This window comes from Pristis pectinata, chromosome 10 (assembly GCF_009764475.1).
Source record: "Pristis pectinata isolate sPriPec2 chromosome 10, sPriPec2.1.pri, whole genome shotgun sequence".
Classification (NCBI taxonomy): Eukaryota; Metazoa; Chordata; class Chondrichthyes; order Rhinopristiformes; family Pristidae; genus Pristis; species Pristis pectinata.
In genome coordinates this window covers 19,154,376-19,176,619 of record NC_067414.1, presented here as the reverse complement: position 1 = coordinate 19,176,619, position 22,244 = coordinate 19,154,376, and the positions used below count along the sequence as shown (strand labels likewise).

At 40.3% G+C, this 22,244-nt stretch overlaps 1 protein-coding gene across 1 annotated transcript in view; it reads right to left on the bottom strand.

Moving 5' to 3' along the window:
* Positions 1-22,244, bottom strand: part of LOC127575107 (adhesion G protein-coupled receptor B3-like) — a 609,306-nt gene that overhangs the window by 117,946 nt on the left and 469,116 nt on the right. The window contains 1 exon segment of the mRNA XM_052024767.1: positions 14,196-14,322. Coding sequence (XP_051880727.1) covers positions 14,196-14,322 — 127 coding nt within the window.

Here is a 22,244-nt window from a genome sequence, read left to right as displayed (position 1 = left end):
ACATTTAGGAGGCATTTAGACAGAGACATGAACAGGCAGGATTGGAGGGACGTAGACCACGTGCAGGCAGATGGGATTAGTTTAAATTGGCATCATAGTCAGCACAGACATCATGGGCCGAAGGGCCTGTTCCTGTGCTGTACTTTTCTGTGATCTATTCAATAGACTATGGCAAATGGCGGGTGTTTCCTATTGATACATTCCACTTATGTTCTCATCTGTTTCTTCAGTTGTGTGTTGCAACTCACTTTTAAATGATGTGTTCATCATCAAAATCTAAATCTTTCTGTGCATGCGCATGTGATGTGTATGTTGCCATCTGTGTCACTAATGCATATTTTTCCAATGTCTAGAAGGATGAAATGAAGCAATCTGATAATCCCCTTTGTCAATGCAAGATATCCCTCCTTGGGTGAGCACACATTTTATACACACAACTTGTGCATTATTAACGATTCTTTATCTGTAAACCAATAGGAAATATAAAGAAATCAGATTGAAGAAGCACAATGGAGAAAGGAAGAAAAATAATTGAGGGAAAATTTATGGCTCTGTCAATCAGCATACATATACAGATAAATAAGAGCCTGGTCTGCAGCTCAAAGCAAGAGCAACCAGTTCCAGATTATGGAACAGAGTTGGAGGAAAGAAGCAAATCTCACTCCTGAGGTGGTTAGACTTGCAGTCAGCACAAGAACATAACAGGAAATAAAAACTGAGAATGCTCAAAATATTCAGCAGGTCAGGCAGCACCTACAGAAAGGGAAATTAGACCCTTCATCAGAACCAGGAAAAGCAAGAAAGCGAACATGTTTTAAATTCCAGAGAAGGGGGGTGGGGGGGGGATAGAGAGGAGAGGGAATGCATGCCTGTGTTGGGTGGAGACCAAGAGATACTGAATGACACAAATGGAGGTGGTGCCAACTGAGAGAGGGTGGTGCAGGCTAGTTAATCATGGCTGATATGACTGGAGATGTAGATACAGATACGAATGAGAACAGAGGAGAGGGAAAACAAAATCCTGTAATTGTGAGACACAAACAATGCAGTTGCCAGAAAGCAGAAACAATAGAGAATGCTGGAAATAGTGGACTAGTCAGGCAGCATGTGTGGAGCAAAAAAAAAGTTAATGTTATAGGTTGATGGTCTTTCATTAGAACTTGCCAGTCAGAATATGCTGATGCTGCAACCTGAGTTTATGGTGCACTTTGTTGAAAGAGCTACAAAGCCAAATACAGCAGGTTGAAGTGGGAGTGGGATGGAGAATTCTATAATTATCTTCCATTTATATCTCTACCAGACAGATCAGCCATGATTAACAAGCCCTTCCCATACTCTCTCACCCAGCGTCACTGCCACTTGCGTCAGCAGTCTCAGTCTCTACCCCATCACAGACCTTGATAGATTGGTAACTTGGTTTATTATTGTCACATGTACCGAGGTACAGTGAAAAGCTTTATTTTGCATGCCATCCATACAGATTGTTTCATCACATCACTACATTGGGGTAGCACAAGGGAAAACAATAGCAGAATAAAGTGTTACAGTTACAGAGAAAGTTCAGTGCAAGCAGGCAGTAAGGTGCAAAGCCACAATGAGGCAGGAGTCCATCTTATCATACAAGGTTCAATATATTTTATCAATATTCTTATAACAGTGGGATAGAAGCTGTCCTTGAGCCTGGTGGTACATGCTTTCAGGCTTTTATATCTTTTGCCTTCCCTTTATTCTCTCTACCCCTCCTCCTTCTCCGCTACTTAAACTATGTTTGATTTCCTTCCGGTTCTGAAGCATCCTCTTTCTCTCTCTTTCTACTAATATTGCCAGCTTTGCTAAGTATTTCAAGCATTTTCTACCTTAGTTCTTTTTTCTAGCATTTTTGCTTTTCAACGTGCAATAAAATATCTGTATATAGGGAAGTTTATATGGTTATGGGCTGAGAACTGGAGGAGTCACAATTAAAAAATAGTGCATGGAAACATGCTCAAGAATTATTTCCAGATAGGAATTGGAATTTATCAAGTACTTCTCTACTACAAGTTGCCATGAGACATTTCAAAACTTGTATTTCACTAAATTAGAAATTACTTATGTTGCTGGCCAGAAAGCATGATGCTTGATTTTTGCTCTGCTCCAGACAGATTTAATTGCCACACCATGGATGTCACATTCTACAGACATGATATCCCATCTTACTTCCTGGCATTTGCACCAAGAAATTCACATAAACAAGGCTCAAAGTTATTTTGTGCCTTTGAAGATCCAGGCCACTGGGGCAAAAGTAGGTGACCTATGTAATGTGTCCTCTACATCCTGTCTATCCATCCATCAAACTCTCAATCTAAAAGAGTCCTCAACCATGTGCTTAGCCAAATCTTGGATTCAATGTGAGCATCCTTCAGTTGCATTTATCCTGGGTTGAGTGGGCCTAGGGGCAGGTGGTGGTGGATGTTTTAACACAGATTAGGGCATCAGAGGCAATTGGAAACAAAGCCATTTTCTGTTCTTTTAACACAATTTGATGATGTTGTGGTTTTAAAAATTACTCCCACTCAGACCTGTGTTCTCTGTCGATGCACTTTCAGGACCTTGCAAAAATAAGCTTCTCTCTTTGCTGGCATGGCTTGCAACTGAATGATTTTTAACTCAGCAAAAACCTGCTTTTTTTTCCCCCTTTGTTTATCCTGATTTATCCCCATATTATACCAAAGATTGGGAGGGTACATGGGCACAATCTGACATTAGCAAAACGAGAGCAAGGAATACAAGTCTGGTCCACAAAAATGGCCATCCATCAGGGACACTTTGCACATATATAATTCAGGCCTGTGATTCCAGAATATAATTACCATGATTAAACATCAAAAGGTGCAGTTTAAAAAAAAGTAAACATCTGTACTTATCATCAATAATTCCAGTAGTCAATTAAAAATCACGAATAAATGTTCAATAACTATAAAAATAACAAATGTCTCCTTTGATGTAACAATTCACCCCAAGGCACTTCACAAGAGTATTATCAAACAAAATTCAACACCAAACCACAGGAGGAGTTATTAGGAAGGACAGTTAAGAGTTGGTGGGGTTGTTTCAAGTAGCATTTCACAGGGGTGGTTTAGCAAGGAACTACAGAGCTTAAGGCCTTAGTAGCTTAAGGCATGTCCACTGCAGAGGAGGAAAGATTAAAAAAGCAGAATCATAAGACATAGACATCACAGAAAGTTTCAGGACTGGAATTGATCAGAGAACTAGGGAGGGGTTGAAAATAAGCATGTGAATTTTAAAACTAAGTTGCATAACTGGGAGCCAATGCAAATTATCCAATGATGGGTAACCAGGAATTAGTGGGACTTGGAACAAGGAAGCAAGGTTTTGGATGACCTGGAGATTACCTGGGATGCCAGTCAGGAGGGTGCTAGAATAATCAGCCATGTACTTTCAGTGGCAGATTAGCCACAGTAAGGGCACTGTAAGACCACATCACAGAGAGAAGTCAACAGTCATAGTTATGGTGCAGCCAGAATGTGAACTGGCACCAAGGCTGCAAACAATCTGATTCAGTTCCAGACTGCCACGAACAACAAGGATGGAGCTGGAAGCTAAGGGACAGAAGTTCATGACAGGGACCAAAGACAAAGCTTCATTATTTCCAATTTACAGTTGGAGTAATTCTCCGTTTATGCAGTACTGGAAATCAGACAGGTAATCTAACCATTTTGAAACAATGCAGAAGTTAAATCAGATGGTAGCGAGGTTGACTAGCATACATTTGGAACCAGTTGTGTTTTCAGGCGACATTGAAGTACAGCATGCAGATGAGAAACAGCAGAGGTCCAGGACAGATCTCTAGGGCTACCAGAAATAATAGTACAGAAAGAGAAGCCATTGCATGGGATTTTATATCCAGGATTTGATACACAAGAACAGAACTTTGAGTGCAGTCTCACCAAGCTGGCTGACAGTAGGTGGTCACTGTAGGAATACTGTGTGGTCAAGTAAGCCAAAACTTCAGACAGGTTGAGAAAAGCAACAAAGGATGGTTTGGATTTGTCTTGGACATGATAACAGGTTTATTTACTCTGGTCAATGTTATTGTGCTTTTCTGCCAAACACTATCTCACTCTGTGAACTTGGAATAGAATAAAAAATGCCATAGTTCAATTAAATACAGCAAACCTTAATAATGAAATTTCCCACAAAAAGATGTCAGGTATATAGCATAAAATAATGGACAATGGGGAATGATATTATTACTACAATCCAACTGCACTGTTCATAAAAAACTCAAGCTTGATATTCATGGTTTATGATAACACATGAACCTCTTAATTAGGTTATGGCCCTGAAATCTACTCCCTGTTGTCCATTACTCTGTACAAAATTTTCAGAAGTATAAGGAGATAAGGTCCCTTCCCTTCAAGAGATTCAGGTAATGCAGTTTAAACACAGGAAGACAGCTCAAGCAATCTCATTATCAGCAAAGCCCATGAGATCTGGCGCCACTTGTCACTGGAACAGATTTTCACTTTGTGCAGTAGTGTAAAACAAGTGATAGCAAGTCAGCCTGCTTTATATTGCTTCAGATATTTCTCTTTATTGAAAGAAATGGAAATTTAAAACAAAAATTGCGAGAGATGCAATTGGGCTCGCAAATCATTATCCCCAATGCACACTCTTGCACATGGTCAAGGTTTTGAGTGTTATTAATGTCTTTCAATACATATTGTGATGAGTGGCGTTCAACTTACCAATTCTGTGATGTTTCCAGATTCTGTGCTTATTACGTTTTTCCAATGGATGGTGCAATTAAAATATATGAATTGTAAGTGTTTACATTCCAATAAATTGGTTGATAGAGTTAATAATAAGCACTGCTATTGACAACCTTATTAATCATTTTCCTCTCTTTTTAAAACAGTGGAATTAAACCTATTCACAAAATCATAAAAAATAGTCCAAGGAACAATCTGCCCTCTCAGATTGCTTTGAAAGATCCTTTAGCATATTTTGAGCTGCGAGGGTTACAGCCAATGTCACGATCACTATTTGTCCTTCAATCAACACAGCATTATCTAGTCTTTATATTGGCTGGGACTTTCCTGTGAAATGCTAGCTGTCCCATGCAAAGCAGCTGGCAATTTCCTACATAAGTGTCAGGACGTTTGGAACAACCATAAAAGTATACAGGAAAGTGTAAGTCCTGAATGTTCTGAAAAATCAAAAATCTGCAGATGTTCGAAATCTGAAATAAAAACAAAGTGCTAGAAACACGCAGCAGGTTAGACAGCATCTGTGGAAATGGAAACTGAGTTAATGTTTCAGGTCAGTGACACGATAAAAGATCTTGGATTTGAAACGTTAACCCTGTTTCTTTCTACAGATGCTGCCCAACCTGCTGAATGTTTCCAGCATTTTCTGATTTCAGTTCTGGACATCTCGACTCAATGCTTGTTGGAACTTTTACAACTAGATACCAGTGACAGACTTCTCATGGATTTCATGGGCAGGGCTCCAACATCCAGCAATTCCCCGGCACTGAAGATGGATAACCATGAGATTTGTTTGAAACAATCTGAGAGAGCATATTGTTCCCCGTTTAAACTCTCACTTGAAAGACAGTGCCTCTAGGATGCAACACTCTCAATCGTGTACTGGGTGAAGAGAAAAATTTGCTTTTGAAGGTAATTACCAACTTATTGCTGTATTTTTCAAATTTTGAATTCTTCGGAGACCTTACTTAGGATTGGCAGAGTTGTGGGAACAGCCAGAAAGGCATAAATTTGAAAAAAAATATTAAAGCATTATTTTATGTTTCTGTGCAAAGTAGGTAAAGCATGTTAGTGCAGTAAAATTACCTTCTTTCATTTCAATAGAGAAGATCAGCCAATTTATTTTTTTAAACTGGTTTTACTTAAGTTTCTTTAAAAAATTATTACTTACTCCATTTGTAAAAATGTCTCTAATTATTTTATTTTCCTCAGATTTTGAATGTCAACTGACATTCTCAGTTTATTGCAGCTGGCTAAGCCAAGGGTTATGGTTTTGCCAACTTTCATAGTACTTACAGTGTTATTTTTGGGCTGAAGCTTGCTCTGCTCTATCACACGAGAGCACTTACATCCAGAAGCCCAGTGCTGAGCTGTGCCTTGGCAACACATTTGCAAATGCCCTCATTAAGAAAGCAGCCACTGGGAAATCTGCTGAAGGCAAGCACCGACCAGTGGGGCACTATTTCCAGTGGACTCAGAGCTGGAGAGGTGAAAATTAGCTGCTGTTTCCTACCACATAGTGATGGTCACGTAAATTTTTATATAAATTTTTAGCACAAGATTATGGATTCTGAATTTTCCAGCACTGATGAAAATCAATTTTGTGTAAATGCATTTACACAAACGAGCAGAGGTTCATTGATTCCAAGGACTGATGATTGGCCACCTCCTAAACCTTGTGTCTAGGATGAAGAGTTGAAGAGGGGAGTGGACTTTCAAAAGAAAAAAATAGCTGGAAATAATTATTTCAAGTCCCAGTTAATTGGAACTTCATAGATGGTTTCGATCAGAGTCTGTCTAGAAAATGCAAACTCTGAAAATCTATAGGAAAGAGTTCACCTCCTCATACAAGAAGTAATCCCCACCATATGGAGACCCAAGGCTGAAATGCTCACTGTTAAAAGTTGAAACTTGGAAAACCATTGCTCCATCTCTTGCTGGAGAGTTAGCTCTGGGTTATTATTCCAAACGAAGCTAACACTGACTCTCACAACTATGTCAGAAAAAATGTACTGGTAAGTGCAGCCGGAAACACTTAAAAATTATAAAGACGGTTTGGAGGACATTTATCTTAGTTAACAGTAATATATATGGGGATAGATGGTGGAATGTACACAGCTAATAAATGACGCCTAAGAGACCTTAGGATATTGTAAACCACTCTGTCCTCCTTCAATTGCAGGAAGTTCAAAAGTCAGTGCATAAGGATTACTCAAACGCCTTCAGGTCTTGATATCTTAATTTTTCTAGACAAAAATATCTTGAGGTAATTGTGCTTCAAGAGCAAAGATACAAAAGACACATTATACAAATCTATATATTCATCCATACACTTCCTCCATCCTTGCCTACAGAAAACCTCTGGCCCAGATTTTGCTGGAGTTTGCCAGCAGTTCTCCTGTAAGCATTTTTTTAAGCCATGAATGCTGATAGGTTTCAGGACTCCTGCACAAGAGCAGATGTCCTGAATTTACTGGCTGGAGCCACTGGCTATTTTTTGACCGTACAGGAGAATCTCACAGGATGAACTGTCAGTTTAGCCCTAGAATGGGATCCACGAACCCACTCATTTGAATGGAAATTATAGGGGTCTATGGTAGAATAAATTGGTGTTGGTTTATTATTATCACATACTGAAATACAGTGAAAAGTTTGTGTTTGTGTGTCATCCAGACAGATCATTCCATACATAAGTACATTGAGGTAGTAAAAAAGAAAACAGAATAAAATGTTAGTTACATAGAAAGTGCAATGCAGGTAGACAAGTAAAGTGCAAGGGCCACAAGGAGATAGACCGGGAGATCAAGGGTTCATCTTTTAGTATATAATTATAATTGTTTTCTTCAACGTTCTTTACTATTTCAATGTTTTCAATTAGGTTTAGTTGATTTTACTGATTTTTTTTTTACTTTTAATAGTTTCTAAATGTTTCTGAATGTCTTTGAATAACTTTGACAAATGGAAAAGCTGGTCTGCCAACATCAACTCATTGTGTTGCTCAAGACACAGCCACCACTTGGCCCCATTGGGATCAGCCTTCAGGTCCGAAGTGGTAAGTTTGAGGGAATGGGGAATGCAACCAGCAAGTAAAGACACTGAGCCACACTCACTAGAAACAGGACATTACATAAGCTGTAGGTTATCTTCCTTAACTTTGTGAACATCATAGCCATATTTGCTGAGCATTAAATGTCAGAACAGGTAGATTCTTTTCATTTTCTGTTATCTTGGAACATTGCTGTGTGTGACTCAGAGGATGCTATGAATGAATTATTTTGGAAGTGCAGTCACCGACTGAATATACTGTATATCATCATAACAGCAATGTGCACACAGCAAAGTTCCACAGATGTGAAGAAATAGCAGTCTTGATGACCATGACACTGGAACATCATTCACCTCTGAATAATGGCACCTCTTCAGATACAATCTCAGTTTAACATCTGGTTTAAAGAAGTGGCACTTCCAACAATGAAGCATTCCTTCAGGTCAGCATTAAGTTGTTCTTCCAAATCAGCTGTTCAAGTCAGGGTTGAACATACAAACTCCTGACTCAGAAACGACAATTCCACCAACCCAGCACTTGTCAATTTTGCCCCAAAATAGATTATTAATATATACAAAAGAGCTGGAACAAGATTGGGTAGGGTGATGGAGGTAAAGAAGATAAAAAGCACAGCACTAAATCAGCATGAGACATATCAATGAAAATAAAAGACTGCAGATCTTAGAAATCTGAAATAAAATCAGAAAGATATCAGACCCAAAATATTGTTTCTCTTGACCCACTATCTGCTTCCAGCATTTTACACAAGACAATATGTCTGATACATTAACGAACCAAAAGAAGATGGTCTGACTCTCTTACAAGATGTGGCAACAAATCCTGGCACCTTTTTTGTTTCCAAAATCAATCCAATTTAAAACTGGTATTTTAGTTCCAATTTTGGAATAGATTGTGTATGGGATGTTTTGTACAAAGACAAGAAGCACAGTGAAGGCTGCTTCCCACACTAAACATTTATTACAGTGGGTGTTCAATGTGGCAAAGACTTTAGATGAACACTACTATTTGTACAACAACTTATCATGTGCCACACAAAACTCTTAAATTATTACAACTCACTGTGCTTTTACTAAATAATTTCCTGCAATTTTTAAACCATCAATCAGAAGTAACAGGTGGAACCACAGTTTAATTCTCTTTTAAATCCATTGATGGTCTCATCTATCCCTTTTTATGCAACTTCATGCACGCTTCATTCTAAGTGGTCCCTGCACTCCTCCAGTTTTGAGCTAAGCAGCGTCAAGTTTAATTGGTCCCCCACTTCAGATGGTAAGGTGCCAAGCTCTCGAATATTCTCAGGAAACCTCTCTCACTCTCCACCTCCTTGCCCCTTTCAAATACTCCAAATCAACCACTTGCCCTCAAACTGTGCGTTATCTACCCTAATATTTCCTTATGTGACAGCCGTCAAATTTTCTTTGATACTCAGCTTTATGAAATGTCTTGGAATGATTAAACAAGCAATAAAAATGTAAGTTATTGTCATTATCTATGAAGAAGAACAACACCTTCAGCTATGCAGTACTCTTTCAATGCTACACTGGATCATTGCCACATCTGTCATCCAAACTTTCGTTTTCACTGATCACAATTTCACACTGTAAGCTTCTAGTTACACATAAGTAGCCTGCGATCAGCATAACACTCAAGCTGCTTGTAGCAACTGATCCTAGAGTTCCAATGTGCAACATCTCCACAATGTGGATTTTGGCACATTTGAGAGAAATGAAACTGAGCCACTGGGATTGAGCACCGGTTAACCAGAACTCAGGGATTTCAAAACCTCTGGCCATTGACTGGCCTAAACTCAAGGCCAAAATCCTGGAATGGAGCTTGGTGCCACAACCTCCATTGGTCGAGTAGGCTGAGCTTGCATTCCCCAGGATTATCCTTTCATGACATCATAGGAAAGACAAGGGAAAACATAATATCCCCTTCCTCCAATGGAGTTTAACTCCACTTGCATCAGCCTCTATGCTGATCTGAACATTTCTGCAGTGCTCTAACATTATATTTATAAGCATCTAACAAGAATGTGGACATGAAAGAATGAAATCTCTGGCATTTTATCCTATCAATGCATCACAATAATAACCAGTTATTATTGTGTATAATAATATAATTTATAATAATTAAAAACAAGTTATGTATAAATTATGTTAATTTGTTTTTGTAATTTATGCTTATAATACACTGTGCTGAAAAAAACTAAGCTTTGTTGCGCTTATACATTGCGTATGTATACCCATGACGATAAACTTGATGGAAGTATTGCAAACAGACAAGAGGATCACTCTTCAGCAACACATTCAAGTGTATCATCACTTCCGTAAGAGTCATGGGAAGAGGGGGCCAAGGGCTGATAACAGCAAACTGAAAAATTAAATGCTAAGCTTTAAATTTACCAACACCTTATGAACAATGAAGCTACGAAGCCAAAAAGTAATTTAGTGTGGAGGTTCAGAGTGGACTTCTAATGTCACAGAAGCAGCAATAGGGCTCACGAGTTACCCAATAGAGGCTTGTGGGCAATATTCAATAGAAATAGTATTTTCCTTCAATGTTGTGAGCAGCCTTGCTAGCTCCAAAAAGTGGAATTCCCACTAACTGTGAGGAACAAAGGAAGGAACTGCAACAGTTATACATGCCTGCCCAACAAAAAAAATACAAACAGATTGCACAGTGTTGCAGTCATTAGAGCTGCTGCCTCACGGCTCCAGCAACCCGGGTTCAATGTTGACCTCTGGTGCTGTCTGTGTGGAGTTTGCATGTTCTCCCTGTGACCACATGGGTATCATCCAGATGTTCCAGTTTCCTCTCACATTCTAAAAATGTGCTGATTGGTAAATTAATTCGTCACTACAGATGTGTGCGAGGGATAGAATTGGGGTAGTTGATGGGAATGTGAGAAGAATAAACTGGGTTAGGGTAGAATTAGGGAAACGAATGGATGCTTGATGGTCGGCAAGGGGCCTTTTCCCATGTTGCATCTCTCTATGAAACAAAATTCGAACTGTTCTAACAGGGTTTGGGATAGGTCATTTGTTGGGAAAAAAACCTTTAACTGAGATGGGAAGTTTCCTATTTTATTAAACCAGTATACTTGTTTTGTGGCCTAAATTAAAGTCTCAAGGCTGATTCACCACACTGATAACGTATTTAAATTTCAAAGTCAGATGACTTTGCCTTCCATTCTGTGAAGAAGGCGGCTAATCTCCTCCTACAGCATTTATGATAGCAATATCTATGCAGTCTCAGCAATCCTTCTTTTCTGCCACCCACAACTAGGATGACCTAAAGGCCTTCTGCTTTCTTTCAGGATTGAAGGCCAAATCAGTCCCCTCTGCAATGCCTTCCATGTGGCCAAACTTATTCTTACATTGAAATAACACCGAAAATACTGGAAATACTCAGCAGGTCAGGCAGCATCTGTGGAGAGAGAAACAGAGGTAGTGTTTCAGGTTGGTGACCCTTCATCAGATCATTAACCTGAAGCATCAACCCACAGATACTGCCTGACCTACATTTCCTGCTTTTATTTCAGAATTCCAGCATCTGCAGGGTTTTATTTGCCTTTTTACAACTAACAACTTCTCTTTTGACTCAACCCATTTCCCCTGAAAGGTGCTGCAATGGGAAACTTCACCAGTGTTACATATACCAGCCTCCCCTTGGTGTATGTAGAACATTCTTTGTTTTCGTCCTACTTAACTCTTCTTCCTCATTTCTTTTTCCTGGCACTTTGACAACTATATCAATGCTGCTTCCTGCTCTCGCCTTGAATTAGAAAACATCAATTTTGCTAACAATTTTTACTCCTCCTGCATTTTGACTCATCTCTCCATTTCAGGGGATAGGTTAGTTACCAGTACCCTAGTACAAGTTCAGAGATTCCCGCAGCTACTTTGGCTACCTCCCACCCTGCTTCCTACCATTCCATTCTCACAGTTACCCCAGCTCCATCACCGCATTTCTACCACTGCTGTCTTCCACACCAGTGCTTCTGATGTGGTTTCCTTTCTCCTCAGCTGAGAATTCTCTTGCAGGGCTCTCGGCCCTGTCCGCTCCATTTCCCACACTTCTGCTCTCAGTACTTCTCCTCCCTCCCAGAAGCACAGTAGGGTTCACTTTTTCCTTGCCTTCCATTCCACAAGCCGACACATTCAATGGATCATCATTCACCAGTTCCCACACCTCCAACAGGATGTCACCTCAAGCACATCTTCCTCTTTCAGCATTCTGGAGGGTCGGTTCTTGCTCAATAATGATCCACTTCATAATCACTGTCAAGAGCCCCTCCCCTTCCCAAGCACCTTCTGTAAAAGAACTTTTGTTTGTTAATCTCTCCCACCCTCCACTCTTTCCTTTTAGTTCTTCTCTGCAACAACTTTCCAGACCTGATAAAAAAAAATCATTAACCTGAAACTTTAACTGTGTTTCCCTCTCGGCAGAAAATGTGTTTTGTTGAATATTCCCATCGCTTTGCTTTTATTTCAGGTTTCCAATATCTGCAATATTTTATTTTTTGCATTTATTCATAACTTTCACAATGTAGGAGGCCAGTCAGCCAGAGACTGTGCTGGCACTCACAGAAATCCCATCCCCCCCATTTAGGTCCCTGTAACCTATTCTGTTGATTATCCAACCACTCACCAACACACTAGGGGTAATAGACAGCGGCCAATTAACCTAACAACCAGCACTTCTTTGGGACGTGGGAAGAAACCAGAGCACCTGGAGGATACCCACATGGTCACACAGAAAACTTGTAAACTCCAGATGCAAGTGATGAGTTATATGGAGACAGGCTCTTTGGTCCATTAGTCCCTGCCAACCATTCAGCACCCATTTATACCAATCCCATTGTATTCTTACAATGTTCATGCAAATCCTCACAGATTTTAATGACTACGGCAAAAAAAAGACAGGTGATTGATGGTTATTTATAATAGGTCTCACCCCAGTCATCAATTAGGTGCACAATCTCACTTGAAACCAACCACAGCTTGATGACCGTAAACTTTTCATCAGATTTATTCCAAAATTCTGGTGTTAGTCAAACCAGAACCTGTACTAACTCCTTGAATCTCAGTTCATCTGGTGATTGTAACTCCAGCAGCCAATGCAACACCCATAGCAGAGAGTGATGCAAGTGGGAGGACACTTGTGTCGCCATCCCTTACTGACGTGGAAAATGGGAAGGCACGGTTCTGCTCCTGGACACTCAAGTGTGGCCCCATGAGTGGCCATTAAAATAAAACCTCGGCTGCCAAAGTAAAACAGGGCCAGTGAATTATGATCTACTTGAGTCTTTGGAAAATGGATGTCAGATAGTCTGAGATCATTTTTAAAAGTTTACTTTCCTGCCCCACAGTCCGGCAGGTCTCTGGTCTTTTGCTGTTACCCAAAGGTTTCACTTAATGGGAGAATTTGCATCAGCACAAAACCAACACCTTGTGGCATGTTTAAAACATTGTGGCAGCACCAAGTATCATCACTGCAAAGACCAAGTTTACAAGGTGACCCACGCACCTTTGGGACAGTTCTTTCCAAGGGGAACATTCATCAGTGCCTTTTACTCAAATCACAACAGCAACAGACATTGGGGCCTGGCCCCTTAATCCTTTACACATCTCACCCAGCAGACAGAAGCAGTACATCTGATGGGGCAAATACAAGAAGGTGGTCTAATCTTGCCTCCTCCCCCCCCCCACCCCCACAACTGCTAATTTTTGCTGATACCCTTGGCTTTTCGGTGGGCGATTAATCAGTAGCAAGATGATATTTTCCTCTCACTTGTAAACGCGCGAGTTCTCTCTTTGCAATGGTTGAGAATTACAAGTACAGTGAAAACGTGGAGGATTACAAATAGCAAACATAACCCTTCTAAGCGCACGGTACCCCAACACACGGACACCTCTCAGCTCTTTGCAGTGATGTGTCGGAATTTCACGATTACTTTTTAAAAGGCATTTTAAAATGTCACAAATCTGGGGATGGGGGGGGATCAAATACACAAGAGCAATAAATCCACTTATTCTCCAAAGCACCCTAATAATCTAGACAGTTAAAAAAAAGCACCCTGCTCATCGGGTGATCTGGAGCAGGTGATCCCATCATTATATTTTTATTCCCACTGTAGGGTCACAGATTATTATTTTTGCCCGGTGTAACACAGTAATCAATTATTTACTTAACCCCACATGACAAGAGGATTGATAAGCAGCGGGGCCCGTCCTTACAGCTGCTTTAGCACACGGGGAGGGGAGGAGATGGGGGCGAAAAATTATCATATCTGGCAGTTCTGTTTTCAAAAAAAATATGGAATTTATTAATTCTTATTCTTTTTTATTACTTACTATTTCTCGGGGTTGGTGAGCCAAAATGGCGAATGTCGAGAGGCGATCACACAGGCATTTGGTGTGGGATGCATCGGTAAGCACAGTTTTACATCCCAGAGTGGACCAGGCGCCGGTAGACTCGTTCCTGCAAAAGGAATACATTAGATGTGACGGACAGTTGGTGAGGGGTGTGAGCAGGGCGCGGGCGCTCGCTACTCACTTCACCTCCGCTCTGTTCGCATCTTCAGCAGAGACTTCAATAAAATGAAACATTATTGCAATTTTTTTATATATGTTACAAAAAGGCTGTACCCTGGTGCTGTTCGATTTGGAGTGGTGCTAATGGAGTGTTAGCTGGTGGACGCTCATTAGGAGCCCGCCCGCTTCCCTGGGGGAATTTTGCATCGTGGAGACGGACAGCATCCGCTCGCCACCAGCCCGGGGGGGGGGGGGTGGTCTTTACTGCATGACTACTTTAGGGGCGAGAAGGAGGGAGAGGGAGGGATTTAGGATTTTGTTTTGCTAAACACACGCCGATGAGGTGCCTCGCCGTTCATGGAGTGAGCGTGAGGGGAAGTGGAGTCCCGGGTCCCCAGTCCCGCTCCCGGGGGGGGAGGAGGAGGAGGGAGGGAAGGAAGTGGGGGGGGGGGGGCGGTGGTTCAGGTGGTCGGCACGGGTGCTTGCTTCGAAACGCCGGTCGGGCCAGAGGGGCGGCCACGATCCGCGCAAGCCTCCCCGACTCCGATCCCCACCACTCCCCCGACTCCGCTCGCAGATGGTACAAACCGCACACATAAAGCAGCTTGCGTATTGGAAAGAAATTATATTAATCAGGGAGACGGGAACAATCTGTTTATTTATCGTATGTTTTATATTCCAAATGCATTCGCTAGAAAGCAACTGAAAGCAGTCTGGGTGGGGGAAATATAGATTATATCTTTCTCCTATTTATAATCTTCACATTATACCGGATTGCAAAATTACCCAATTAACAAGTCTCCTTCGATCTCTTTGCGGGAGCAGATTGTATCAGTTCCCAAAGTGAAACTGATCAGGACAAAAGAAAGAGAGAAAGGGTCCCTTATCTGCGTTCAATTTACAGTAACCAACGGAGTGTGATGAACCTTGCAAATTAACCACATCACAGTAATATGGATGAACCTTGTAAATTCTCCAATGTTATAGCAGAAAGATAATTCTTTCAATTTAACTGACAATACAGCGACCTGCATTTCCCTTGCAAGTCCAACTCAATCCAAACATCCACTTTTGCACAAGATTTTTTCAGCTTTTTTGACAAAATATGTCAGCTTGTAAATGTCATTGAAAATTCAAAAACATTTTGATGATATGGAAAGTGAATAGCTACGCCACTTTTCTCACTAGCCATGAATCACTGTGTCAATTTGTACTAAAAAAAACTTGTTTCTCATGATGGCTCTTGCAACAAGTCAGACCAGCAGGTTTAATGGTGCATAAGAACACCTGGTGTCGGGAGTAGTGACGAGTTGGTGGAGGTAGGTACTCTCAGTATCTGGATAAGCACTTGAATTGGCAAGGCATTGAAGGCTGCAGACCCAGTGCTTGTAAATGGGATTAGTATAGCCGGGTACCTGTTGGTGGGCTGAAGTGACTGTATGACACTATAACGTAAGTAGGATTAGGAGTTGTTCATTCAGCCTCCGCCATCCAACAAGATCACACCTCTGATTCCTTCAATGCCCAGAAATCTACAGATCACAGTTTTGAATGAACTCATTGACTGACCCTCCAAAATCCCCTCACTCCCAAGGTATAGAATTCCAAAAGGTTCACCACCCTTTGAATGAAAATGTTTCTCCTCATCTCAGTCCTAAACAGTCTAATCCTAATTCTCAAACTGTGCCCCACCTGGTCCTAGACTCCTCAGTCAGGGGAAACATCTTCCATGCAACAACCCATTTGGGCCCTGTAAGAAATTTGTGTATTTTAATATCACCTCTTATTCTTACGGAAAATGGGGTCATAGCCTATTCAATTCTCCTCTTATAACAGTCCCACCATCCCAGGAACAAGTCCAATGAATCTTTGCTGCACTCTCTCAGTGTCTGCTTTTAAGGGGACCAAAACTGTATGCAAGACTCCATGTGTGCTCTCACCAAGAAGCTATACAGTATAATTGTAGTAAGACATCTTTACTCATCTCTTCTTACAATGAAGGCCAACATACCATTTACCACCCTAATTGCTTGTTTTACCTGTATGTTTGTTTTCAGAGACTCGTGTACAAACAGACCTGAGTCTCTTTGAACATAAACGTTTCCCAATCCCTCATCATTTAAAAAAATACTCAGCTTTTTTTCTTTAAGTTGATTATCTCCATTGTTGATTATGACCATGTAAGTATTGCATCTAGCAGGTTGTTCAGCAATCTCCTGTGTGGGATCATATCAAAAGTCTTCTAATAATCCAAATATACCATGTCAATTGGTTCCTCCTCATCTATTCTACTAGACCCATCCTTGAAGAACTCTGATAGATTTGCCAAGCGTGATTTTCCTTTCATAAATCCTTGCTGAATGTACTTAGTCATATTATTATTTTCTAAACGTTGTGATATTGATGATAAGCCTCTTCTCTAAAATGGCATGAAATTGAGGGAGGCAGAGCATTTCATTTTAAGGTTTCTAATTTATTTAAATAAGAGGTCTGTTATCAACACACTTTACTCAGACAATGAGAATGGAACTCACTCCACAAGGAGTACTTGAAGTGAATAACATACATTTATTTAGGGGGAAGATAAGTAAATAAGTGAAAAGGGTAGAATGCTATGCTGATAAGATTTGATGAATCCAGTGGGCAGAGGCTCCTGTGGAGCATAAACACCAGCATTGACCTGTTGAATTGGCTGGCATTTATCTGAGCTGTAAATTCTATGCAAAGTGTTTGTGTCTATGTGGATGCATGTGGCTGAGTTTGCAGTCTGCTGCTGGCTGTTTTTGTGAGGTGTTTTAACAGAAATATTGCCTCAGCTGAAGAATGCACAGGTTATTTTGGAGCCAAACATTTGAATAAGCAACATGTGCTGCCATGTCCAGAGGCTTGGCAAGAGGATCACCAGGCATTCTGTAATCCAAGTGTATAAATGGCAGTCTCAGGGCAGGACAACAGATTCCAGTTGATTGGTTCTGCCAATTCTGAGCTGAGCTTCACTCGTGTAAACTCATTCCTGCTGAGGACTGAACATACTCACTACAGGAGAACTGAGTATCGTATCAGTTCATTGAAGAAAAGTCACTTATAATCTTTTGAAAAACTCTTCTGTTATTTTTCTTCTGTTATCAGTTCAGAATGACATGTGCTTATTTCTTTAGTCATTAAAATCTGTCGCCTAAGCAGCTTGAGGCAATTTTTTACTGAGGTTACTTCTTTGCAGGATGAAACCTATCTTGGATTGACCAAATGAATGAAAGAACTTGAAGTCTATTTGAGAATATGTACTGTGATTGTACTTTCTAAGTTCACCCAAAAATACATCACAGTCAACAAAATACTTCTGAATTGTTGTCACTATTACAATGTCGACAAACGTGACATCCAATTTCCAGTTATCATGAGCCACAAACAGCATTGAGATAAACCGCTTAGTTGTAGCCGGTTGAGGTCAGATGCTGGCCCCTGCTTTTCCTTGAAGAGTGCCATGAGGTTTTACATCCATTTGTGGGGGCTGACACTTGAACATCATATCCAAAATTTGACACACTGAAATAATGTGTGCTTTACCCAGATCCTAAAATGTTCTGCATTACACAGAATGATACAGTGCTTTTTTCTATTCTTTGTCACAAGTGTGCTTCACTTATAGTTTGCCTATTAATATCCATTTGATGTAGCATTCTGTGATCTAGACTCTGTTCTATGGAGAGAAAACGTTTACTCATTGTATGCCTCCAAAAGCATGAGTGAGGGATAAGGAAACTTACTTTTATGCATGGTGATTGTAGTCAATAACAGGTTTTGTTTCAAGAAATAAAAAGAAATAAAATTTAATTTGAACTTAATCAAATTAAACATTGGAACAGAACCAGTAAATTATTTTGGGAAAAACAATCAAATTAATGTTTAAAAAATGTGTAATTAGATTTATGCTAGGTAGTGAATTCCCTTGACACAGATTTCTAAAGGAAAACAAGCCCTTTCAAGCCGTGAAAACACTCCAGTGGGGACAATATAAGCATAATGTTGCTTTGTTTCTTCTGATCAAGGAGGCAAAACTAGGCAATGGTTCAATGACAACACCTCCAATTTATATAACACCTTTAATGGAGTAAAACATTCCGAGGTGCACACTGGTTTTAATGCACTAAAAGAGAGGCTAGGCCATGCAATCAAATAGTTATGCTTTTAGGAACCAGTAACCAAGGATTGTTTGGTAGAGAAACAGAAAGATTTAGGGAGAAATTTACAGAGTTTAGAACTTGGGCAGCTGAGAGCATGGCCACCAGTAACACAATGATTAACAAGAGACCAGAATATAAGAATGCAGAGATTTCACAGGCTGTAGAACTGCAGGAGGTTCCAGAGTTAGGGAGGGTAATGTCATATCATTATTGAATTATCCAATTTTAGACACAGCTCACCATGAAGAATTAACATATGGTATTATTGTATAATTACCACTACACAGAATAATGATGGACAAATGAATGCTGATAGTCTACTTGCTTCAAATCCAGTAATGAATATTAAATGGTTAGATAACAGTGCAGTCTATAGAGTTTATCTAAAAAGTCTTGAACAAACTATTGGAACTTAATGGAACATTCTCTGGCTAAAATTCTTTGTTAAACACATTTTCCATTCATGGTGGTCATATCATTTCTTATTAAAAGTATGTTCTTCTTGACTGAATTCCGATTTGGGCAGAAAATTATTTGGAATGGTGTGGCTTGAAAAGCTGTGAAGCTCAATACACACAGAGGCAACTGATTGATCAGACAACAAACTAGTATCCTAAGATGGAGATGAATGCTTTTTCCTAGAACTTAGATTGCAGGATCAATGAGATTCTGTAGCAGTGAAGGAAATATCTCTCATCAGAAATTGTTCTTTGATATTTCACTAGATGTTGAAGAGGCCATGCAGATCTTGAGCAGCCTTTCATCATGTTATTTTTACCTTGTTGGAGGTAATGGCCTGGAAACCTTAAATGAAGAGGGAAGGAAACTGTGAAGCCTTTTAAACACTGCACCATAAATATCCAGCCCAAGGCCAATTTTGCAAATAGGTCTGGCAGGATCCGAGGCCAGACATGAAGCCTTTCCATTCTGCCACTTGTCTTGCCAGTGACACTTCTAGATCTTCTGGAGAAATGCTTGATTAAGTGATTCTGAATGGAACTTGAAAGGAAATTCAAAATTTTCTTGCACATCTGAACTTTAACTGCAAGTCTAAAATCAAGAGATATCTATACATTGCCAGGATTGTACAGAAGGGATCTAAGAATTAAAGTGAGCATGCAATACAATGTTATGAAACCTACACTAGAACTGCCAAACTTGGCCAATCTGCTGAGTCCCCAGCACAACCCATGGAGTTGGCATTCTTATTCTTTGGATTCCAAACTTAGAAGGATTTTTTTTTGCACATTTAAATGATAGTAATTGTAAAATTAGTGGATAATTTAATGTTTACATAAGATAAATGAACTTCTACTTCTTGGGCTGGAAGGGCCTGTTACCATGCTGTAAATAAAGTTATGATTATGATTATTATTATTATTAATAAACTGGGAAAACCTTTAAGCGTGGCAACCATTCTCCATATTCATTTGCATAATTACATTTTAACTATCCAACGGGCTGACTGGATTTTCACACCTTGTGCCATGTTGGAGTATCAGGCAAGAAGGTGCAACAACAATGGTCGTTCTGGTCTGTATGTATTTGTTAAATATGTAAGCGAGCAACAATAAATATTTGGGGATTTTGAGATACATATAACAAAAAACAACAAAAGTGAGCGATACACATGCTCCTTCACCAGATCATGTAGTATCTACATGAATTTTGTAAATGCTAGAAGAGTGTAGTTTATTTATTTTAGAAAGTGTTGTCCCCCATCTCTAACTCTTCTACATGAAATAATGGCCATCAGTTCCAATAATTCAACAGCCCCTTTGTTGTGTCCTTCAGATGAGCATTCTGAATACATGAGCATAAACAACCCCTGCATCTCTGGATACATCCTATTGAAGCCCAACCCTGTGCAATTCTCTTGCAATTCACATTCTCCAAGGGGGATCAGTGAAAACCAATAGAGACCAAAATATTGAATGATTTCCATAACGTCCCCTTCATACCTCCTCCTCCACTTCCCCTCCTTTAGTCAAACTCGTTGAGATCAATTGAAATCCAAATTGTGTAAACCTAACACAGGACAGACTGAGAATCAAAGTGGTACAAAATTCCAGTGACTCAGTGGGCAACAATTATTTTTGGGAATAGAAAAGTGGTGATGGCAAGTGGAGACTTAAGATAAAATAAAAATATGCTAAAGACATTCAATTTGCCAGCAGTACATTCAGAGGTATAAATATTTATAGTTGAGTGCCATTGGACACACCCATTAATGAGCTTGCTATTTATAACCAGTGTATGGATTTACCTCTTCAATTTCCAGGTGAAGTGAGTGCTGTTTGCTTCTTTTTGCCTGTTGACGATGTAACATGTGCTGTTATATATCTGTTGAGTACTTTACTTTTGGATGAAGTAAAATAGAAGGATGGTAGAATAATGTTCCATTGGTGAGCACAGTCCTTTGGGTTCACAGTCATGTAAATGAGTGGAGAGCAGGGTGGAGGCAGCGAATGAAAACCCGGCAGCTCCAAATGCGGAACTGAAATGTTCTAAGTAAATTGTAGGAAGACCATTGTGTGTTGGGAATCTCAGGGTTAGGATCAGGAGAAACATTGTGCTATCTACGATGGACTCACAGCCCTCTAGTTGAAGAACCCCAACATGAAAGTTGGATACCAGATATTAGTGAATGAATGGTAAATGCTGAGTTGCTATTCTAAGTGGAGGGGTAAAGAGTCATCGTCAAATACTCCATCAGGTCAGAGGAAAGGCTGTTAAGATATCCATTAACAGCATCATTTATATAGCACCCTTAATATGCTAATGAATCCCAAAGTGCTATTGGGTGGGGAGTTCCAGGATGTAGACCCAGCAATAACAAGAACCTGCAACATATTTCCAAGTTAGAATGGTCCACAACCTGAAAGGAACCTGCAAGTGGTGATGGCCCTGAGCACCTGCTGTCCTTGTGCTTCTTGGTGGGCGAGGACATGAATATGGGAGTTGCTATTGGAGTAGCCTGGGCAAATAACTGCAGAGCATTATGCTGATGATAGTAAGGAAGGCAAATGCAATGTTTGCATTCACTTCGAGAGGACTAGAATATAAAAGCAAGGATGTAATGATGAGGCTTTATAAGGTGCTGGTCAAACCACATTTGGAATATTGTGAGCAGTTTTGGGTCCCATATCTAAGGAAGGATGTGCTGGCATTGGAGAGGGTCCAGAGGTGGTTCATGAGAATTATCCTGGGAGTGAAGGGGTTAACATATGAGGAGTGTTTGATGGCTCTGGGCCTGTACTCGCAGGAGTTTAGAAGAATGAGGGGGGATCTCATTGAAACCTACTGAATATTGAAAGGCCTGGATAGAGTGGAGTGGAGAGGATGTTTCCAGTAGTGGGAGAGTCTAGAACCAGAGGGCACAGCCTCAGAATAAAAGGACATCCCTTTAGAACACAGATGAGGAGGAATTTCTTTAGCCAGAGGGTGGTGAATCTGTGCAATACATTACCACAGATGGCTGTGGAGGCCAAGTCATTGGGTATATTTAAAGCGGAGGTTGATAGGTTCTTGATTAGTAAGGGCCTCAAAGGTTATGGAGAATAGGCAAGAGAATGGGGTTGAAGATGGAAAAATAAATTAGCCATGGTGGAGCAGACTAGATGGGCCAAATGGCCTAATTCTGCTCCTCGGTCTTATGATAGTTGGGCCTAGAACACCATCCTTA